The sequence below is a fragment of the Phyllostomus hastatus genome, unplaced genomic scaffold (genome assembly GCF_019186645.2).
Source record: "Phyllostomus hastatus isolate PE091 unplaced genomic scaffold, TTU_PhHast_1.1 phas_contig_34, whole genome shotgun sequence".
Classification (NCBI taxonomy): Eukaryota; Metazoa; Chordata; class Mammalia; order Chiroptera; family Phyllostomidae; genus Phyllostomus; species Phyllostomus hastatus.
In genome coordinates this window covers 23,211,516-23,235,113 of record NW_025333857.1, presented here as the reverse complement: position 1 = coordinate 23,235,113, position 23,598 = coordinate 23,211,516, and the positions used below count along the sequence as shown (strand labels likewise).

Genomic DNA, 23,598 nt, shown 5'->3' with positions numbered 1-23,598 from the left:
TCTTTTGAGAAATCAGCTGATAGTCTTCTGGGAACGCCTTTGTAGGTATCTCAACCCATTTGTTTAATTATTCTAATTACATTCATTGACTGCTTTTGTTTGCAAACCTAGGTTTTCAGCTTTACAGACCTTTCAACATTCAGTTCACCTGATGCATCTTTGTGATGGTTAATCCTTCTGTTTCAATCATGCTTTTGAATGTGCAGTTTTTTTCCTTTTAGTTGTTCCTGCTACACAGTTTCTTATGAACTCTACCATGCCTTTGAACATATTATTTTACCATTTGTAAATGTGAACATGCAGGTTCTCACCTCCACTCAGAAAAAATCAATTTATTTCTCACTGAATGTTTGAAAATGTAAAACATCCTCAATTACATGGTGAATAAATATTCATGTACATTATATTCAAAGTAGAACTCTGTGACTTTATATAGCTAGTGAAATGTTTAATGTGTAGTAACCCCTTTGTGTTTCAGTGCACCTGCAGGAAAGACATGGTGAAAATTTCAATGGATATCTTTGTGAAGAAATTTCAGCCAGACAGATACCAGCTTTGGAAACAAGGAAAGGATATATACACCATTGATCACACAAAGCCTACTCCAGAATCCACCCCTGAAGTAAAAGCATGGCTGCAGAGGAGGAGGAAAGTAAAGGGATCCAGGAGGTAATGATCCCCCCTCCAACCTATCCCACTTGTACTCATACAATTAAAATGGGTCATGATGTGATACTCTCAAAGATTATTTGCTTTGCTAAATATTTATTCCCCTTAAGTTTATGAAATCTTTTACTGAAAATTTGAGGTAAAGTATTTTTAATTCTTGAGAAGTATAATTGAATTATATTTTGTGTTTGGGAACATCCTAAAGTTGTTACATGTGGCAAGTACTAAAACAATACTAGAACTTCTTGAACCTGTTACACTAATGTCTTTTAAAGTTGTATTGGTGTTCTCTATTCATCTCCATATTTTTATTAGCTTCAGTAAGTTGATTTCCAACTTTTTTGTATTGCTACTGATTTTCTTTCTGGCTTTAGTCGTTTTCTTCTTCATTTGTCAAATATCTGAGACACTGCTTTTTTCTTCCTGATTCCTGTATTTTGCTACATTTTATACACTTGGTTTTACTCTTTTACAAGGTATAAAGCAGAGCATATGGTATTTCAGTAACATATTTGTCCCTGTGAACTTTATTCTGCAATCCATTTTTGTGGCAGGAGCATTTCAGAAGCTTTTATGCCTGTTTTGGGCATCTTACTGCTTTTAAAACTCATCGAATAGAATATGTGTTATATTACTCAGGTCCTTAAGCAATTCTTTTTAGACTCTTTATGTTTTCCAGGGTTATATTACATTTTTACTCTCCAATATTACTCATTGTTTTTCTTTCAGATTGTAAAAGTAATATTTGTGCATTGGAGAAAATTTGTAACATAAGGAAAAGAATAATGAAGGAATTCCAAATCACCCATAACCTCACAATCCAGAGATAACCAATGTTAACATTTTCTGTATATATATATCCTTTACATACACACACACACACACACACACACACACACACACACACATACACATATCTATCATATAATCTTTTATGCCTTTCTAAAATTGGGGCCATGTTGTATTAACAACTTGATGACCAGTTTTGTGAGTGCTTTTGATTTAATCAAATGATGTGCCACAACATTATTTTTAATGACTGTATATATTTAACTAATCCCCTGTATTTGGACTTAACAGCTTGTTTCCAGCTTTTTGCTATTAACTAAAATAACACTGTGATTCTAAATCTTTGCTCACACTTTTGATGCTTATTTTCTGAGTCTGTTTTTTCCCTGACATTTATTTTCTGCTATTTTAGAATGGTAGTGAGCAGAGGAACCTTAAGAATATGGAGTGAAACTTTTGCATTTAATGAGAGAAACACATGAGACACAGAATTAGTGGCAGAACTCAAAGTGAGGTGTTTTTATTTCACCCTGTACTTATAGCAGTGATTTTAAGACTCTTAGCTTTCAAATCAGTTTAGTAGGTTAGGAGCAGCAATTTTAAATTAGGAAGCTAAATAGAATAAAAAGTGTTATTGTCCTTCCTGTGTGGTAAAGGCAAGTATTAATTCCTGACATGTGTGAGCATGTGTGTATGTGTGGGTTGTGTCACCATCTAGAATGTATAACTTGCTATGGGTTGCATTTCAAAAAGTTTGGGAAACACAGATTTAGAAAGTCGCTGCCTTTGATAAACGTGTTAATCCAAGTTACCAAAACGCTAGCTATGGGAGGGGGTAGTAGTCAATCTTTAATTCAGAAGGTACACCAGTAGATCAAGTTGAGAATTGTCTTTTAATGGACAGAAAACACAATACTTCAATTAGATATATGATCTGCTCTCAGTTACTAACCACAATGGACCTTTTGGGCTGCCAGGGACAGAGATGATTGGCATTGGACAGATTTGAAATACTTAAAATAATCAATGGACTTTGCTCGCCCATTTTGAAAGCCTCATGTTAAGGGGCTTGTTGATTATGCTCAGCCTTGTAGCCTGATCACACAGTTCACTGACTCCCTTAAGTAAATACTCTGTCTAGGGAAATCGGATGAAGAGAATGGTTGATTGAAATCTCAAAGATCTGTCAGCCATCTTGCTTTACGTGTACTATGCTATTAGTAATGTGAAGATTTTCTATATAGCCTAGTGTGTGGGTCCTCCATAAATGTGAAAATGGTGATGCTTATACTAGTAGTGTTACTACCAGCAATAGCCACAGCTAATTTACATAGGTGACTTGTGGATCTGTGGCTACCCTCTTCATCTCAGATCTCTGCCCTCTCTGACTTCCTAACAGTGCTTAGTGTTTATGTATGTGTATGTGTGTGTGTTTGGGGCACTGAAATACATGTTGCTTTGATTTTAGTTGTAACTTTTTCTAAATGAAAGTGTTAGAAATGTTGCATACATACAAAAGGCATCTTTGAGAAAGCTAGCAAATGACTTGCTCAAAAATATTAAAAGATGAAAAAAATAAGAATGATGTCCACTTTGAAAATATAAGTTGATAGAAGATGTTAAAAACATATGGATAACCTTTCTTTTCTCTTATTTCCTTTAGCCAGTGATGATTTGACTTTTAATTTTAATGATTTTAATGCATACTTCAGAAATATACAAGTTTCAGGGAAACATGGTCACTTGTTGACCTTGGAATGTAAATCTGTTCAGACTTTAAGAGCAGCTGTATGGGCTGTCCCCATTTTCTTTTCCATTTTTCATTATCTAAATAATATTTGATTTATTGATTTGATTTCTCCCATGCCATCATTTTTCACTTTACTTTTATTTTCAGACTTCTTTTAATATTGTTATAGAATTTTAGCAAAGACTTTCTCCAATAATATTTCGTAATCAATTATTTATATTTGTTTTAATTTTAAATTTTAGTAAATTGTTATTAAAACTCTTGTGAAAATTTTAATTTCAAAATTAACTTTTTAATTGTGAAAGTTATCTCTGCACAATAATTAAAAACTCAATTTTTTATTTTAGTAAGTGAAAGTAACATTCATAATGGTATGTGTTTTATCCTGTTTGTTGCAAATATTCTCTGCTCTGACCACAGCTTCTCTTATTAATAGCTTCCAGTGCACTGGTTCTAACTCCAAGAGGCCTAAACATGAGGAAGACAAGGAAGTGTCAGCTGCAGTCAGTGAGACAAGGGGCCCTATCTCTGACCCAGTCCGAGACAACCTCAAAGTCAGGGAAAAGCCAGAAGAAGTAATAAAACTGGGGAACACAGAAGCACCATCAGAGGAAGAGACCTCTACTAGCAGGAACCAGCTGGATCCAAATTCATCAGATAATGTCAGACTCTCAGGTGAGAAATAGGCTGTTTCATATATAACTTGTAGGTGGTTTGTGATCTGGTACCTTTGGTCTGTGATCAAGAGAACAGATTTCTTACTTTTACACATAGCTTAACCAATAAACTATCTAGAATTATGGGCTAATTCAGTCAGGAGGCCAATAGAGTATTATAAAGGTCAGGAGCACTACTGCTACATAGAGTGAAATTGTGAGACAGTCAGCATGTCCTATTTGGTTTAATAAGAAAGAAGATTCTAAAATGAAAAAAAGTTTTTTTGTTGTTACTGAATTTACAATATATAATACAGTTTTGGAAAGTTTCTCTTGAGTTCGCATGCAACAGAGAAAATGAATTAATAGATAGTGCTTTGCAAATTCTTTGCTTTCAACTTAATTTTAAGAGTAAAATAAACAATAAGGTTTTTAAAAAGAACAACAAGAATTATTCAGTCTTGGGTAATGGTGTGTGTAGTTCCCTGGCTTTTCCTCTATACTAAAGCCATCACCTGTCTCAACTACTTTGCTTCCCGCCCCCCTTTTATAGCATAAATCTCTGAGAGTGCTTTAAAGCTTTGCCTCTTTAGTATATGTTGGGATGTTTGTCCTTATACTAATTGGGCTTATTGGTAATCCCTGTCTTCTTGTCATACCTCTCAACCAGTCTGTCCTTCAATACGGGATTCTCCGGAATCCATCCATGCCCTGCCCCTTCTCCCCTGCTTCCTCCTCCTTCAGGGCACCATTATATCTTCTTTGGGCTGTTGCAGAAATTGCTTCCTTCCTATTTTGCCAGTGTTCACTCTGAACAGCTCTGCTAGTTAGTTCCCTATATGGCAGTCATAATGATCTGTGAAAACAAAGTGGCTTAGGTCTTCTGCTCACTTGTTCTTTTTCACTCTTTTTCCACTTAGAATGAAAGAAAAGTCCTTATCTTCGTCCTAATTAATCTGACCTTCAGCGGCTTCTCCATGCTTGTTACCTTTGGCTCTTGAAATATCCGAGTTAACAGATTTTAAATCATAGACTTTTCTTCAATGAGTTCATACTTTAGTGGAGAGATAGACAAATATAATTACAATCTAATGTGGTAAGTGCCATGTTAGAGATGGCATAGAATGTGGCTGATATACCAGGGAAACACCTGAAACAGACAGGAGGCTACAGTATTTCTTAGAGTAAGTGATATTTGAATTGACTTTGAGATAAATGGACGGAAGTCAGGAAGGTGGAGAAGGTAGAGAAGGGAACAGCAGCAAACAGTGCAGTGTAGACAGTTATGGAGTGCATATGGCTATTTCTTTATCGTCCCTCACGGTAGTTTAATTAAATACTTTTTGAATTACTGGGTGGTTTAGGCCAAGGGCCCTCATTTTTTACTAGTTCTGTGGCTGCACAGTTACTTGCATTTTGACCTTCAGGTTTTGAGACCTGGAGGACCACTTATATAGAAGATGTGTGGCTAGGTTTAGCATCAGAGCTAGTATGTGACAGGTGAAATGATGCATGTGTGTGTGTGTGTGTGTGTGTGTGTAAAGGAGGGAAAAGGGTGAACAGAAGTGGCAGTAGAAGAGAAGTGCCTATGATATTCTTGAGTTTTATATGCTGTCATTGTATGATACATGATTAGTATAGCCCTATACTAATTTTTACTGGGCCTGCACAGCCTTACATATGCTCTTTACATACATCCTTGGAACTGGAATGTTTTATCAATAGCATTTCTTAGCATCATATATTGGAATATAATTCTTCTTTTTCAGAAATATTTCAAATAGCTATTGTTTTGGATAATTATTGTTATTCTCTGGCTTTTGACATTTGTCCATAGTAGAACCTGTTTTTAATCCCTTATTTTGTCAATAACTTTATTCTTTTACTCTCTTTTTAAAATTAAATTTATTGGGGCAACAGTGGTTAATAAGATTATATAGGTTTTAAGTGTACATGTCTGTAATACATGGTCTGTATATTTCATTGAGTGCCCACCACCCAAAGCCAAATCATCTTCTGTTAGCATGTTTTTGGCCCCCTTTACCCTTTACTTCCCCCAACCCCCTTTCATCCAGTAACTACCATACTGTTGTCTGTATCTATGACTTTCATTTTCTATCCCACATATGAGTGAAATCATATGGTTCTTAGTTTTTTCTAACTGACTCAGTTTTCTGACAAACTGACTGAGTTTGCTTAGCATAATATTCTCAAGGTCTATCCATGTTGTCACAAATGGCAGTATTTCATGTTTTCTTACGGTGGAATAGTAGTCCATTGTATATAAAAGGTCTGTTCAGAAGATATCCAACCATGTAATATGAAAAACAGAGACATTTCTTGAAGAGTATACAGGAAACATTGTACATAGGACAAGGATGCCTCAGTCCCCTTCAAAGTAGGCACCTTGGGACTCCACATATTTCTCCCATTCGCTATCACCTGCCCCATCATATTTTCCTGAATCTCATTGATGATTTGAAATATCTTCCCTTTCAAAGGTGATTTTAGTTTTGGGAAAAGCCAGAAGTTGCAGGGTGCCAAATCTGGGATGTAAGAGGGCTGAGTCACCTGGGTGATTTGATGTTTGGGCAAAAAACTCTGCATGAGATGTGATGCATGAGCAGGCACATTGTCATGATGAAGCTGCCAGTCACCTGTTGCCCATAGCTGTGGCCTTCTAAGTCATCCAAACAGTTTCCGCAGAGGAATGTTCAAGCTTAATGCAAAATTAGATGCAGATTTGTTGCTCTACTCATTCAGTAATTTTGAATGCACTGGCTACACAGTGTACGTGCTCATTCAACGATATGTATCACCCCTACTGACTTATACAGTGAAGTTATCATTGTTCATACATTGCAGTCCACTCTCCTTGGCTTCCAGGCTACATTGATGTCACAAAAACCATTCTTGATATATTAACAATTGCTGGACTTTTTCTGGACAGACCTTGTATGTACCATGTCTTCTTTATCCAATTCCCTATTGAAGAACACCTTAGTTGTCATAAATATATTCTTTTGCCAAACTCCAGGACCTTACCTTAACAACAGTGAAGGCTGCACTGTGCCATAGTGACCTTTCCCACCCATGTCTGTAGAATTTTAGAGGGGAAGTTGAAAGATAGACAGTTAGTTCAGAATAGTTTAGCAATTATGCTCATTAATAACACAATGTTAGATTTATTGTCTTTTTGTTTTGCTCCTCAGGAAACAGCTGTTTAACTACATCTCTAATGGAGGAAGTAAAAATTAAGGATAACCAAGCCTGTGCCATAATTCCATCTTTGAATCCCAGTGAGACTGATGATTCCATATTTGGTCGCCGTGTGACCCCCAAGGGATCAGACTCACCCATAATTCCATGGCCACAGTCACCTGAGTTGTGCTCCTCAGTGGCAGAGAGTAACAGTGCGCTGACAGAGAGAGAAGAGAGTGATGTGCAGAGCCGTGGGAGTGCTCTTGAACCTGGGGAATTCCCAGCGGTCCCCAGTGAAGAGAGAAATGGCTTCAAAGTCCCCAGTGTATGTGGCAATGTTTGTTTTTACTGTATTTATTGTATGGTGAGAGAACTTTCTGAAAATTGTCCTATCCATCAAAATCTTGCTGTGGTGGAGAAATAACATTTCACAGTTTATGTGTATTACTCGTATTTTCTTGAATGATTGGGAGGTAAGCCTTTTTTGAGCTCTGGCTCGCACTATGATAATTCAGAGAGCGTGGAACTTTTGGCCACATGTTGGAGATTAATTTTATTTTAAAAATTTTCTAAAATTAAAGTCATTTTGAGATAATTATGGATTCATATGCAGTTGTGAGAAATAGTACAGAAAGATCCTATGTACCTAGTTTCCCCCAATAGTAACTTCTTGGAAAATTATAGTAGGATATCATAACAACATTGACATTGACACAGTCAAGATATAGAGTGGTTCTATTATCTGCAGTGTTAACCAGACTGCAAATGGTTTTACCTTCAGGGCTTTGATCTGCTGCCAACTGCTAACACCTCTGTGACGAAGGCTTTCCATAGCCTCTGTTTTAACATTAGAGCTCCCCTGGTCATGCTTTCCCCTGATACTTCCCTCTTGGACTCTGATCCTAGGGCCAGGCTGACCTTTCTGGCCCTGCCCACTGCCAGAAAGGGGCCATTTGCCTCATGGAAAACTCAAAACCTCTTGATTACCAAGCTCTCCATTCTGTGTATTGGCACAGGGCCTCCCTGTTTCTTACATGTTCTGGTATGATGTTAGTGTCATGTGCTTTCAACATAAACTGTTGCTGTACCCATAAGATTGTCAGTGGATTAGGCAGTCACACACTCTGATTGTGTGTAGTGATCATCAGAATTATTAGTCTCTTTTGCCCCCTATTCAACTTCATGAAGGAATTCAAGTGGGTAAGGAGAACCTCAATTGTTAGAGCTGATAAATTAAGTAAGCCCCTGATTCCTCCTGTTTATTTCAATTCACCACAGGCCTTTTTGTATATTTGAGTAGCAAGGGAGATTAAATAAAAGAAATCCAATTGGAATATTTGCTTACAGGTAGTTTTAAAATGTCAGGTAAAATATAGATAACTTTCTTATTTGACTTCATAACCTTTATCATTTTATGTATGATTATATGTCCTATTCAGTCATAAAATATTTAATCAAAAATTTATGAAAATAGAAAAATATGGTCTAATTTACTTGAAAAGACTAAGGGAAGTTTGAAAATAGTATTCATATATTAGTATACAAATCTTACAATTTAATTTCATGTAAGGATTAATTGTAGCTGAACAGATATTGGGATTCTGGAACAGTGATAAGTCAAATGCTTGTTTAAATAATATTGAGTCACATACTTTAAACTAGAATGGAACTGAAAATTACTTTTCCTGTTCCTTGCTTACCCTGAGTGACTTGAACGTCTTTATCATTTCACTGAACAAAGACTGCCTGCATAGGATAGCAAATGCTGCTCCTGAGGCCTGGGTGACTCGACCTTCTTGGAAACATCTGTATGGTACTCTTTTCTTATATTGTGATGTCAGAGCATCCCCCTCAGTAATACAGACCCATTTCATCTTTGTGTAGTTTTGAGCAGTGTTTCTCCTTCTTTGGCGTAATACCATGTGATTCTGGTAGCAATTGGCTGTTGTCAATCTTCTCAAAAAATATTAGGTTATTTTTTTAACATGCCTTTTTGTTTCTGTCTTGTATCTATCTACAACTGGGGTCCATGCTCTCCCTGGAATACACCAAGTATGTTAGCAGTTTACATGTTATTACTGCTGACCAATAATACATTCCTTCCCCTGAGACCCTAACTGTATCTCTCCTTCACTGCACTCATGTTTCACTTAGTTGTCTTCTCATCAGAAAGGCCTTCTCTGATGACCCTGTATGAAATAGCCCCCTCCATCTCTTTCCATTCCTTTGTCCAACTTAATTTTTTATTTATTGCATATTTGCTTTATATTACCTGATAAATAGTTTTTACTTGCTCATTGATTGTGTTCTTTCCCCTCTATAAGGCACACTCTTTGAAAACAGGGATCTGGTATAATTTTTCCTGCTGTAACTCTGTGTTACAGCTGTGTGGCATGCAGTGAGGGCTTAGTAAATATTTCTTGTTGTTGACTAAGTTATAATTTCCCACATTACTTTTCAGCTATTATAAACCACAGATAAATCTCATCCTGTTTTACTTTTCCATACTCCCAGTTTTGAATAGAATGTTCTGGCATGTTTTTTCCAACAAATCCGGTTTTGGTGTTAGATGCCAGCATAGTTTTCTCTACTTCTGGCCACTGCTTTTTCAGTGAACATGAACATTTCTGGGACTCCTTTCTTTCCTAATGAACTGTTGATATAAACCAACTAATACTCGCTCTCTGGTAATCTCCCCCGACCTCCGTTTTTTTGTTGTTATTGTTTTTTGATTCAGTGGGCAAGAAAAGCTTGTAAGTGGGTTCTGTCTGGTTGTACATGCCTTTTTTTCCCTTGACCCTGGAAAGGAAAATATAGTTTGGAGAACCCAGGACAAAAGATTTTCTATACAATTTCAGTGATTTCAAGGTGACAGTAGTTTACCATAATTAGAAAAAAAGCTTTGATTTCTTATTTAATCCTCTGAAAAGTGATTATTCATTTCTGAATGAACCGAACGTGTATGGGCTCATTTTGACATTATGGTTTTCTATGTGGATAGAAAGAAAAATAACATAATATTTCATGTGACCTGTATGGACATAGCCAAGTGTCACAGTCCTATATTTTTATGAATATATAATCCTAAATTTAGATTAGTGTTAAAGAACTTATGAAAACTTGCCAACTGCTGAGTTTATTGCAGGCTTGATAAGCCTAGCCTCCACAATATACAGATAGCATTTTAATATGAAGTAGAAACATAGTTAATTGACCTCTTCGTAGAATAACTCATAGGATGGATTCCTATTTCTTTTGATGTAAACTTTTAAATTTCTTTTAAAAAGGGCTAATTCTGCCCTGGCCAGGTGGTTCAGTTGATTGGATTGTGGTCCCATACACCAAAAGGTTGTGGGTTCAATTCCCAGTCAGGGCACATGCCTGCATTGGCAGGTTCAGTCCCAGTCTGGGCATGTATGGGAGATAAGTGGTCAATGTTTCTCTGTCGCATCAATGTCTCTCTCTCCCTCTTCCCCCTTCCCCTCTCTCTAAGATAAATAAAAACATATCTTCAGGTGAGGATTAAAAAAAGGGAGGGGGTTAATTCCCCAAGATTTAAAAAAGTACATGAGTTTTTCATAATTAATTTGTCATAAATCATTGTGAACCATAGTGTTTTATTTAAAACAAGTTTTTAACTGAAGGTGTTTGTCTCCATTTTTGTTCTGTAATCAGAGAATAGATGGAGAAACCAAAACAGCTAAAAGTTGGCGCCATCCGCTTAGCAAGCCTCCAGCAAGATCCCCAATGACTCTGGTGAAGCAGCAGGCAACAAGTGATGAAGGTGGGCTTGTGACGGTGTTCTGTATTTTTTCTGTATTTGTGTATAGTATTCAGTGTTTATTCTGTCTGTTGTAACAAACTTTTCTTTAAAAAAAATTGCTTGGTAGAGAGGTCATTTCACCATACTGTAAGTATATACCATAAGGGGATCAGAGGTGTTAAAGAATTTTCAGGGAAAAGAAATTAGGGCCCTGGCTGGTACAGCTCAGTGGAGTGAGTATGGGCCTGTGAACCAAAGGGTCGCAGTTTTGATTCCCAGTCAGGACACGTGCCTGAGTTGTGGGCCAGGTCCCCGATAGGGGGCGTATATGAGGCAAATACACATTGATGTTTCTCTCCCTCTCTTTCTCCTTCCCTTCCCTCCTCTCTCTAAAAATAAATAAATACAATTAAAAAAAAAGAAATTTGGATTTAGGAATAAATGCTTGCTTCACATAATTTAGCCACATTCCTAGCAAACGTTTTCCCTTTTTATATATAATGGGATACAATTGGCCATTTCTGATATACTTCTTAAGATACTGCAAAAGAAGTTGAGAATCATTTCTTTTCAGGTGTCAAATCATAGAATTAACATGCTGTTAAGTTTCTTTGCATTATCTTTATTTTTAACTTGAATCCTTTAAATTTATTACATCATCTTGAGTAAGAAACTATGTGTAATAGACACACAAGGTTCTACTCTTATAAACCTATGTGCTTGGTTAAGGATGTACTAGGGAAAAACAGAAAACCACAACTGATCATAGGCACAGGACGAGAACAAGAGGACTTGACGCCTGGGTTTGGGCTTGTGTGAGGAAAGGTGATAGGATAAGAAGAGAAAATCACCCTAACATTTCTTACTTTAGGACTACTGACAAATTTACTCTTTTATTCCGAGTCAGAAATTTAGAGTGAAAGTAGGTACATCTTGTTAAAGCCTCTAGGACATCTAGCAGAAACAATTACAAAATCTTCTGAACCTACTTTACAGAGGAATCTGGTTGATTGATGTTGGACAGTGGACTCTGACTGGAGTCCTGGCTCTGTCCCTTATAAGTTTCTTGACATCGTACAGATCTTTGCTCTGGCTTCAGTTTTGTCTTATGTAGAATATGAAAACCAGTCATGAATGATCAGGTGTCCTAACCTACAGGTTCATGAGTGGATTTTTGGCATTTCAAATATCCTGAAATAACATGTGGTGATATGTTGAGCTCATCACCATTGGACTAAATTTTTATTTGTTACTCCTCAACTATGATTTTAGGATTTCTAGAATAATTATACAGAAAGATTGAAGGATGCAGATACCCATTCACACTGTGTTCACCCAAGTGCAGAGATGATCTCCCCTGCAAGTTTGAAAATTGACAAGATCAGATTAAAACTCTGGCTATGGTTCTAATTTTCTCTAATCTGAACCATCTGGTAACTTTTTATAACTCAACAAGTCAGCAAGTGCAATGCTGTAATGAGCTGTTAAGCGTCTCTTTGAAATTAAAGACATCTTAGACCCTGATCCCTGTCTCTATAATCTGCATGCTTTGAGGGTTTGATTAAGAGTACATTTCAGGCAGTGTAACAGTAATTTATTTTTTGGACAGCCTGTCTATATTAATATTATAATTCATTTAATAATGAAATAAATATTTAAATACAGAGATGGAACAGATGGAATTTGCTGCTTTAATTAGAGATGATTCTTGGTGTTTGATCATTATTTAACCCATTTAACTTAGGTTTTCAGTTATTTGAAAGAATAAAATATCTATTTAAGCATAATTACATAAGGAAAATCTCAGGAACTCAAGTTTGACACAAATTGATTACTTTCCCAAATGTTTTTCTCTCTTTCACACTGCTTTTTTTTTTTTAAACACTCATGTTTATGGTGCAATTGAATACTAACCCAGTCCTGAGCATATTTTCCCAAGACTGGAACTACCCACTGATTTCACTTTGTTGGAGATTTTTGTTTTTTTCCTGGGATTGCCTGATATTTCCTGTGGTATTTTCTGAAATTTACCCTGTGTCTTTAGTCACTGTAAGTGCTACTTCTGGTGCACAAGCTGACCCTTGGGCACTTGACAGTAACCCCTCAAACAAGAGGACATTATTTAGAATTGGCTGTTTCACCTTTTGGAGATAGATATTTTGGGGAGAATTATGCCCTCTTGTCCCTGGTGTTCTATAATTCTTTCCTTTTTAAGAGTATGGTATAGGTTTGTCAGTCTTTATTTTGTGTCTTATTTCAAGGATTTATTAAGTGGATATATTGACTAAATGTAATAATGTTTCTTTCACTGATTCAAACTTTACAAATGTTATTTTAAGTATTAAGTTAAATAAAAAATTTAAATATTAAAATTATTAATATTTTAAATATTAAAAGCATCCATTTATTTGTTTTGCCAGATGATAATGGGCATATGACTCTGTTTTTGGCAGGTAACCTGAGGCCTGCCTTTAGTCTCTCCTTGGCTGTTCATGGCTACATGGCCTTGGAGAACTAAGTCATGGAATCTCTCAGGCTCATCATGTGTTTACTCATGTGTATGGTGAAATGGTTGGATTATTATTGATCCTAAAATTTCTTTCAAACTGTAAATATCTTTGATTCTATGAAAATATAATAGGAGAGGACACTCTGTAGCCCCCATCGCCTTGCCCCATGCTAGCCTTTCATTGAAAAGCAAAATAGTGAAGCATAGGAACATCCCTCATCAACAGTGTTTTCCTTCCATAAAAGTGTTCTCCACCAGTTTTGAAAAACAAATGCTGTTTTATGACTGTTGCATGTCATGCTCCAAATGTTATTAATTTTTATATAATGATATATTTGTTCTATCAATTCCTATTACCTTGAGGTAATGTTATACTTTTAGAATAAGCACAGTTATATTTTTGTTTGTCTAAGCAATAAAACAGCAACTTCAGCAGATTATTAAATAGATTGGCTTGGAATGTTTGTTGATAAGTCACAGCCAGTGTTTTCCTGCATTATATAGACATAAAACATTATATGTTGTTGGCACTCAGATTTAATGAATACTTTATCTAGCACTCAGATGTGTTATAATAGTCAGGCATTCTTAGTTTAACTTGGTTTCTCTGTCCATAAATGCCACTGGGAACTGCAGTGGCATTGAGTTTAACTGTAATGTGGGGAATAAAAATAAAAAACACCTTTCTCTTATTATGCTAGTGGAATCATTGGGCTTGATTGAATTAGGGAGAGGTGTTTGCTTTTTAACTTATGGTTGCTTTCTGTATAAGTATTTCACGTTAACAGATTGTGCCACTAGAGCTCCTATATGGTTGCATTCCTTACTTTTCAGAATCCATCTTGAAATTTTTCTAAATGTGATTGGCATAAAGTCTTAGGTATCTGAATGCGCTGAAAGCATTGGGATTTTAAAATGATAGTTAAGACTTTGGTTGTTTTGAATTCATGTGTGCATTGTTCCTCTTAAAGTTTTGAAGGAGGCAATTGAGGAACAGTTTTTGATACTACAGTCATATGGTTCATTCTATTCTTGAGAAAAATAAATACTGTATTAGGTTGAGATGTATGAAATTGGCAATGTTTGTTTTTTATATCTACAAAAGCTGTAATTTCATACAAGTTAACTTAAATGTATTACATTTCCTCAAATTTGTACACTACTCCCTTTCCGTGTAGATAAAGCTGTCTTAACCCTATCAGCCATTTAGTTATCTCTTATTTGGTTACACATTTTCTCCATTTCTATTCCCACCTTTTGTTTGTGAAACTATGCAGATCAAGAGTAAGTGTGCAAAGTTTGCAAAGTTTATGCAGATTTTAAAATTTATTTTTATGATTTCTTTTGGTCTTCATTTTCTATGTTTTGCTGCTGACTAGTGAAAACTTAGTCCTGGGCTGGCAATGTGCGGCAGGCTGTCACTTGGGGATCATTGTCATGGATTTTAGGAAGGGGCTTTTCACTGTTTGGGGGGTGAGTGTGGGGTTAAGTGCCATTTGTAGGCTCCCAGATAATGAGTGGTTAGGAAGTGGCTCATTTTATCATCATTTTAATTGTATAAAGTGTTGTTTTATTCCTTTTCTGATGTTTGGGTCCTAGGTTCCCAGTTTTAGGGAAATGATGACATGACTTTTTTTTTTTAATGTATGTCAAACGGACTTCTGATTTCTACACTGATGTTCTGTTATTTTACTGTTCATGTTTTGTTTTGTTTTGTTTTGGGGAGACATTTTCAAGATTGGAAAGTGTAGGAATTTTTGTTGTGCTAATAAAAGAGAGTTTATTTTAGGAACTTGAAAAGGTTTGCTATACTATGTGAATATTTGAATATTAATCAAAATTTTTTATAGTTGTGAAGGCCTCTGCTTCAGCAAATATACATTTTAATGCCTTTAGGTGAGTTAGCCAAGGATCTGGGGGTGAGACTCTTCATCAGAGAGAACAGTGAGTAAAAAAGCCCCAAGGAGGGAGTGAGCATGGCATATGTGAAAAACAGATAGCAAGAGGTATGTATAGCTTATAGGACCACAGTATGGCTTTGGATGTAGAATGACAGAATGGACATATGCCACCTGTCCTCTTTTTTCTGTACATTCTCTGTATAGACTAGTCCATACCCTTGTTTTTCCAGTAGTTGGTGTCATGACCACCCTGCGTGAAGTTTTTTGTTCTTCTTAGCAGCTATTTTGTGTGTGATCTACAAGATGTTACCCCTTTTAGTTCTTGGGCCAGTATGTCTAAGGTTCCCGCTGTCCTTTCTATAGGTAACTACGCTTGACATTTAGCTAAGGGGAGCTCTGGTAAATTGCAACATGCTTATGGTTCTTTGTTTATAGATCTTGTTTGACCATTTTTTGACTTTGTATTATAGATGCTATTAATGAAATGGTATAAGAAACTGTGGGTTTCTCCCATGGGAAATTTTGAACTTCTTGAAGTCGAAGAGACTATTTATTTTAATTATAATTTTCAGAATCTGTTGTATTACCTAATACACAGTGAATTTCATACAAGGTCTGTCCAGAAGGTATCCAGCCAGGTAATATGAAAAACAGAGGCATTTCTTGAAGAAGATACAAGATACAAGAAACACTGTACATAGGACAATGACGCCTCAGTCGTCTTCAAAGTAGGCACCTTGGGACCTCACACAGTTCTACTAATCGCCATTAGCTGCCCCATCATATTTTCCTGAATCTCATTGATGGTTTGAAATTTCTTCCCTTTCAAAGATGATTTTAGTTTTGGGGAAAATCCAGAAGCTGCAGGGCACTAAATCTGAGCTGTAGGGATTTGAATCACGCGGGTAATTTGATGTTTGACCAAAAAACTGTGCATGAGATGTGATCCATGATCTGGCCCATTGTCATGATGAAGCTGCCAATCACCATGGCTTTTTGAACCATCCAGATAGTTTCCACAGAGGAATGTTTAGGGTTAACGCTAAATTAGATGCAGATTTGTTGCTCTACTGACTCAGTCATTTTGAATGTGCTAGCCACACAGTAAACATGCTCACTCAGTGGTGTGTACCACTCTCTCTGACTTACAGTACAGTGAAATCATTGTTATTCATGCATGCATATTCCAGTCCACTCTTCTTGGCTCCCAAGTTACACTGATGTTGCGTAAACCATTCTAGTTACATTTCCAGTGGCTGGACTTTTTCTGGACACACCTCACATGCCCATTCTGTCTTCACCTATCTTTGATTTGACGATTAGAATGAGTTCCATGTACCATGTTGTCATCAAGTTTTCCAAAGATGTGCCAGCTTTCTTTCAGAAGTTTTTTCCCATCCCCACCAAGATGTGAAAATCCTCTGTGCTGCTTTTTTTCTATTATATATGTTATTAACAGTTGTTACTTATAGTTTTTTAAAGAGAGATGGTGTTACCATTTTTACTGTTGAGGAAACTAAAGCCGAGAAACAGTAATTCACTTGCTCAAGGTCACAAGTCTGGCATTTGGTAGATAACAGGCTTTAAATTCTGTCTGATTTTCAGGTTTGTACTCTTTCTACTTTATCACACAACCCTCAGAAGTAGCCCTAGTACTGGCAAAAGAAGCTGAAGTGAGCATATACAAACATCTGATAAGAACCAGCCATCTCTGTTGATAGAGTAAATCATTTGCAGTATTCCTTGTTGTTGTCCATGTGTATTGCAAGAATATATATGTATATGAAATATGAGTTAACATTTCTTAAAAAATTTAAGCAACATTAGTGATGCCCAAGTTCTCAGTGAAATCCACCCCCCCAAAGGTACCCTAAGTATCAGGGTACTTTGGTATAATAGGAAATTTGAAGGAATGTGCTTTGGAATGTTTGTTGTGTAAAGCAGTATATTGAATGATTTGGAAAGTATCCTTTTGAAATGTTTTCAACTTCAGTTATTGGGAGGTTGTGCATAGCAAAGAATAAAACTATCCATTTAAGCCCTAGCTGGTGTAGCTCAGTGGATTGAGCGCGGGCTGGGAACCAAAGTGTCCCAGGTTCGATTCCCAGCCAGGGTACATGCCTAGGTAGGCCATAACCCCCAGCAACCACACATTGATGTTTCTCTCTCTCTATCTCCCTCCCTTCCCTCTCTAAAAATAAATAAATAAAATCTTAAAAAAAAACAAAAAAGCTATCCATTTAATGTCTTAGACCTAATATAGTGGAATTCTCTGTTATTCATTAATACATTAGTTTTCTAGGGTACTGTAATACAGATTTAATTTTTTCCTTAATGTTCAACCTCTTTCCAGTAAAGTCATACCTAAAAAGACCTATTTTTTTTCTTTTGCACTTAATATTTTTTTCTTTCGTTCTTTTGAACACATCTTTACAAACCTTTGAAATTCAAGGTTTTATAAAATCTTTGAAATACAGTTTGCATACAGATTATGCAGTAGCTTGTATGGGAAGAATAAAGTTCCCAAACTTGAATTCCTTCCTTCCTTCCTTCCTTCCTTCCTTCCTTCCTTCCTTCCTTCCTTCCTTCCTCTCTTTCTTCTTCTTCTTCTTCTTCTTCCTCTTCTTCTTCCTCCTCCTTCTTCTTCCTCTTCTTCTTCTTCCTCTTCTTCTTCTTCCTCCTTCTTCTTCCTCTTCTTCTTCTTCTTCTTCCTCTTCTTCCTCTTCCTCTTCTTCCTCCTCTTCCTCTTCCTCTTCTTCTGAGTAACCCATTCTTGCCCTCTTCCTCTCCCGACCACACCCCCATTTTCCTTCAGGACATTTGAAAGCATATATGTAATGCCTTCCAAGGTTGAGATTTTGCTCAGGTACTTGAAAGATAACAGATGCTGCTGTGCTCTTCATAGCAGAAAATAGTGCTATACCAGCCAAAACACATCACTGGAACTTAACCTCAGCAGCAAAATCATTGTGGTGATTGGTAAAGGGAAATTGTACTGTAGTAGAGTTGATGGCTTTCTCCATCTGCCAGGTTCCATCAGCAAGCCCTGGCAGCAGCCCTTCCACAGTGGCCCAAATGTTTTTCTATTGAGAAATCCACTTACACTGAGTAAGTAAAATTTGTTCAAAAAGACTGTACTGGTGAGTGAGTAAATCTGACATATGCCTGTTTTTAAATTAAGGTTTTCCCCAATTCATAGGACCCATTTAATATTATGACCACATTTTAACTTTAAAGATTATATATTTTTATAATAATAACAACTTATAATGCTCCTCTCCTTTATTTCAGACTTTTAAATATATTTTTTATATTATTGACATATTTCTCTTTATACAGTTTTGGGTCCTGATTTTTCCTCTAAGGTAATTCATTTTCACTTAATATTATATGTTATACAATGTATTTGTGGTATATTTCATTAATATTCTTCATAAGCACCCTTTTTAATCTATGGACATTCCATAATTTATATATTTTTAAATGGGCACTTCTGGGGGAATACTTTGTAGAGCACATTGATTTTTTTTAATTTTTAAATTTTATTTTAATCATTGTTCAAGTACAGTTTTCTCCCTTTTACTCCCAAGGACATTGATTTTTTTTATTATCATAAATATTCAGTGTTAATATTTTTAAAAAACAGAACATGATTATATTTCTTTTTTTTTAATTTATTCACTTTTAGAGAGAGAGAGAGAGAGGAGAGAGAGAGAGAAACATCAATGTGCAGTTGCTGGGTGTTATGGCCTGCAACCCAAGCATGTACCCTGGCTGGGAATCGAACCTGCAACACTTTGGTTCGCAGCCTGCGCTCAATCCACTGAGCTACGCCAGCCAGGGTGCACATGATTATATTTCAGTATACAACTTCTTTACAGCCATAAAATAAAACAGCACAGTAAAATAACAAAAACACAATATTTCATTTGCAATGCATGAGAAATGGTTAACATTTTAGTTATAAATGAGCTCTTAAGAAACCAGTTACAAAGACACTAATAATCCAAGGGAACTAGAAAAAAAAAGAAAATGAAATAATATAATGCCAATAGAGAATAAAGACTTTTTTTTTTCTCTGAAAGAATAAATGTCATGTTTATATGCAGGAGCTAACTGGATTTCTATCTAGATTGGTTCTTCCTATTCCGATTTGTCTTGTCATGTTAAGAGTTTAGAATTAAGCCTATATATGTTCAGTAATTTTCTGGATGATATTTACAAAGATTATGCTGGAGACTCAGAAGGAAGTATGGTGGGATGCAAAAAATAAATTTCCTCCCACCTAAGTTCTGGCTGGGCTAATAAATTAACATGAGACAGATTAATAGAGAAATAAGCAAATTTGATATGTTTGTACACATAGGGGTTCCAAGAATATGAGGTTCAGCGACAAATCAGCAGTTGAGGGATTTTTATGCCATTTTGAGCTAAGGAGAAAGGACTGTGGTGTGGAACCTCAAAGGGCCGGAAGGCAATTCACATGGAGATGGAAAGGCAAACATTTGGTAAATAATTGTTTGCTGGACTATCTTTAACAATGGAGCTTTGATTAAAGGGGCCTTGCTATGTTCCTCCCTGTCACATAGTAGTTCATATTAAACTACAGTTATCTTTGATGATAGCTTCTTTTTTGGAGCAGGTCCTCTAAATTTCTTTTATGCAGTTAGAGGGGAGGTTAAAGGTTTTTCCTGAGTCTTTTGTTTCTTAAAAATAACTAGCTTAGCCCTGGCTGGGTGCACATTTGGTTGGATTTTGGTTGGAGTGTCATCTGGTACACCAAAAAGTTGTGGGTGTGATCTGGGTCAGGACATGTGCCTTGGCTGTGGTTCAGTTCCTTGGTCAGGGCATATATGGGAGGCAACTGATCAGTGTTTCTGTCTCAAATTGATGCTTCTCTCTCTCCCACCTCCTCTCCTGTCCTCTCTGTCTATAATTAATAAAAATATCCTTAGGTGAGGTTTTTTTTTAAAAAAGCTTAAAATAATGCATATTCTGAAAGGCGTATTTTGAGGTGGCAAACTGCTTCCATTATCTACTGAAGCACTAGGTCTTGCATACTAATAAGTAATACCTTTATGCCTGGTTTTACATAGAACCTGTTGGAAAACTCTGTAATTTAGGCAATCTTATACTCATTTTTCGGATGAAGAAACTAAAGTTTCGAATTATAAGCAAACTTTAAAACAGATTACATAAATAAAATACTATTTTAATTTATTCTAATAGAGTTGTGTCAGAGCTCTACTTCTGTAGCAATGCTTACTTCAGAATAGTTACATAATCATTGGTCTAGCACACAAGTCAGGGCTTCTGTTACATTTCTTACCTACTTTATTACATTAACAGTACAATGTTTGCCATAGATTTAATCTTATGATCACTGGAAGTGATATTTTAGTTTTACTCTTATATAAGCTTTTTAAACCTATATACATTTATATGAAAAGCCTCGTAAATTGCTTCATATAGAAAATAATCAAAATAAATACTTAATCATTAAAATTAAAAGTATATATCTATAATAATCCCTAAGATCACTTCTCTCTGGAGCCCCCGCTATACCTTGCAGATTTTTATTAATCTGAGGGAAAAAGTTGTCCTTTTTTTAATGGAGTATACCTCAAACTAGTCTAAGTAGAAATCTTAAGAAGATTCTGGAGTGAATTACAGCAAGCCTGACTTTCTTTTTAGAATCAGAAAGTTTTTAGGATTTCTTGAGCTCCCAATTTTCTATAGTCTTTTTTCCTTCCTTCTCAAATACTGTGTAGGATTAAGTCTCACTTGCAACCCTTCTGACTGCTGTAGATCATTGGGTTACCATCAAATGTGCTTCTGACTCTCAGATTGTATAATTACATATCAACAAGACATTTCTAGTTATCCCTTTGGGTACTACAAGTGAGAATACTTCTGATGACAAACATGTGGGTTATTTTTCCTGAATCAACCAATTCTCCAACTTTCCAGACACCAGTTGGGTACCCTGCATTTTAATTCATTTCAGGCTCTAACAACTTGGCTATTAGCTCAAATCCCAGAGGTTAAGGGCTCAGTCTCACAACTGCAAGTCCTTACTACTGACCAGTGGGCTATAAAATCTGGGAGTGTGGGGATTCCTACAACTCCATTCTCAGGTTTGATAATTTACTAGAATGGCTCACAGAACTCAGGAAAACACTTTCCTAGGTGGTGCAGGCCAAGGTCAGCCCCCACCTGTGTTTTGCCCAGGGGGCCCTGCCTGAGCTATAAAGCAGTGTGAGATGGTCGCTACTTGTGCTGGGCTTGGAGATTCCCAGGCAAAGCCAAGCTGTGAATCTAATCTGGCTGCCAGTAGGGCCCACTGAAGCCAGCTGTTGCTTGTTTGATAGCATTTAGGAGCCAAGACCAGCCATTCTTATGGAAAAGCAGCATGGGTGGTGCCAGTCAGTTGAGTGGGGCAGAGCTTCTGGGCATCTCCAAGGCATCACTTAGCTATCGCACCAGCCTACTGGTTTTTTATAGGGGAGGGTTTATCAAAGGGATAATGGCTTCTGCTCGCCTATATGCCAGGCACTTCAGTTTCTCCCTGTATACCATTGGTTCTTTTCAACCTCTTACCCCGGTGCTGGAGCTCAGAGGGAGTGAGTCTGATTAAGTCCATATGTGGGTTCTATAAGAGTAACTGTTTGGGGCGCCAATAGTTTCTTCCACTGACTCAATTCCCCGCTGGTTTTTGCAGCTGGGAATTGTAGGGACTTATCTTCCTGGCATTGGAATCCTGGTTTGGGGGGCCTGGTATGAGCCTGGGACTCCTTGCACCTGAGATATCCGTCCAAAATTTTTATCCACATGGGCATTGGACCAGCCTATTCTGCATCTGCAGTCCTCCTACCAGTCTGACAACTCTGTAGTCGTCAGAGTTCCATTCAACTTGCTTTTGCAGTTGTCAGACTTCCACTCCGCTAGATTCCTGACATTCCTGAGTGATGGCTGTTGTATATTTTAGTTGTAATTTTGATGTGGTTGTGCAAAGAGGCGAACCATATCTGCTTATGCTGCCATCTTGACCAGAAGTTCTATTCACGTTCATGAAAACTCCTGCCAGTCGCGCAAGTCTGAATGACCGTAGTTTGTTAATTATTCTTTCAAGTAAAAATGGTGTTACCTGAAAAAGGAGCTCAATCAACTTGTGATTCAACTAATTGCACTTGTGCTTTCCCCAATCATTGAACTTTAGTGTGTAGCAGAAATACTTGCCCCATACATCTCATTTTATTGCAAATTTAAGAAAATTAATACTTATTTTTCCTTTGGCTTCATCAAGGCATTGTTAAGTGAAACTGCCTGCCCCTTCCCCCCCACCACCACACACACTAGGAGGTAATGAAGAATATAATGACTGGGTTGGTGCCACTGCCTTGATTCTCAAGTTAAGGCATAGTTTTACCCTCTTGCTTTTACATCATCATTTCAAATGTCGACAGGGTGACATAGGCAAATAACATCTTTGTGTTGTTATGAAAACATTTTTGACCATAGAGATGTTGTGAAATTATGTTTTGTGTCTCCTGGAATCCACAGACCTTACTTTGAGAACTGCCATTAATACTATTAGCTCTTCTTTGTTCTTGCGAAGACTACAGTTGGGAGATAAGGGAATTCTGTGCTGCAAATCTTTTCACAGGTTTCCCAAACTTTCATACCATAAACCAAGGGATCTCTCCTTTGTCTTACTCTCTCCATTTTACAGCACACTATGGCATCCAGGATGAGGCTCATAGCTGTGTGCAATCTTCTGATTGTTGGTATGAAAAAGGATATAATTATTGTAATAAAGACATTGGTATTCATTGAAAGCCTACAGTGTCTATGTGTCTGTTTGTTTAATAATATCTGGCTCTGCCATCCTTTTTTTTTTTTTAATGAAGATGTGAGAACTAATCTGATATTTTTAAAATATCTACAAGTCTATGACATAGTATGGTCTACTTTCATTGCACAACATATTATAAAGTACATCATGTTGTAAGGTAATTATATACCAATGAGATTACAGTGAAAGTTTTAGGGATTCATCAGTCAACTGTAGATGAAAAAAAGGGACAAAGAGGAAATTTCTAGGAATAGTGATGCTAAATGATCAAAACACTTAAAAGCTAAAATGGAAAAAGATTTTTCTCATCTGTATATTAGAATATAGAAAGTGTTATTTTTTAAGTAAATTGATGAAGGTGCACTACAAAAGAAAATATCAATGAGGGTAGAGGAAGGTATTCAGAGACTGAAGAGGAGAATTTTCACTTAGAATAATATGATGGTGAGAGTGTTTTGATATCCTGAAGAGACTTTCTCCCCCAGAATTTTCTTAGTTCCCTAAG

At 36.6% G+C, this 23,598-nt stretch overlaps 1 protein-coding gene across 3 annotated transcripts in view; it reads left to right on the top strand.

Moving 5' to 3' along the window:
- Positions 1-23,598, top strand: part of KDM4C (lysine demethylase 4C) — a 381,686-nt gene that overhangs the window by 203,747 nt on the left and 154,341 nt on the right. For 2 of the 3 annotated variants that reach the window (XM_045840409.1, XM_045840411.1), the window contains 5 exons: positions 479-669; positions 3,645-3,883; positions 7,077-7,390; positions 10,741-10,849; positions 18,269-18,346. In XM_045840409.1, the coding sequence (XP_045696365.1) occupies positions 479-669; positions 3,645-3,883; positions 7,077-7,390; positions 10,741-10,849; positions 18,269-18,346 (931 nt within the window). The remainder of the gene's footprint in view (positions 1-478; positions 670-3,644; positions 3,884-7,076; positions 7,391-10,740; positions 10,850-18,268; positions 18,347-23,598) is intronic. The other variant, XM_045840410.1, reaches the window with a different exon arrangement.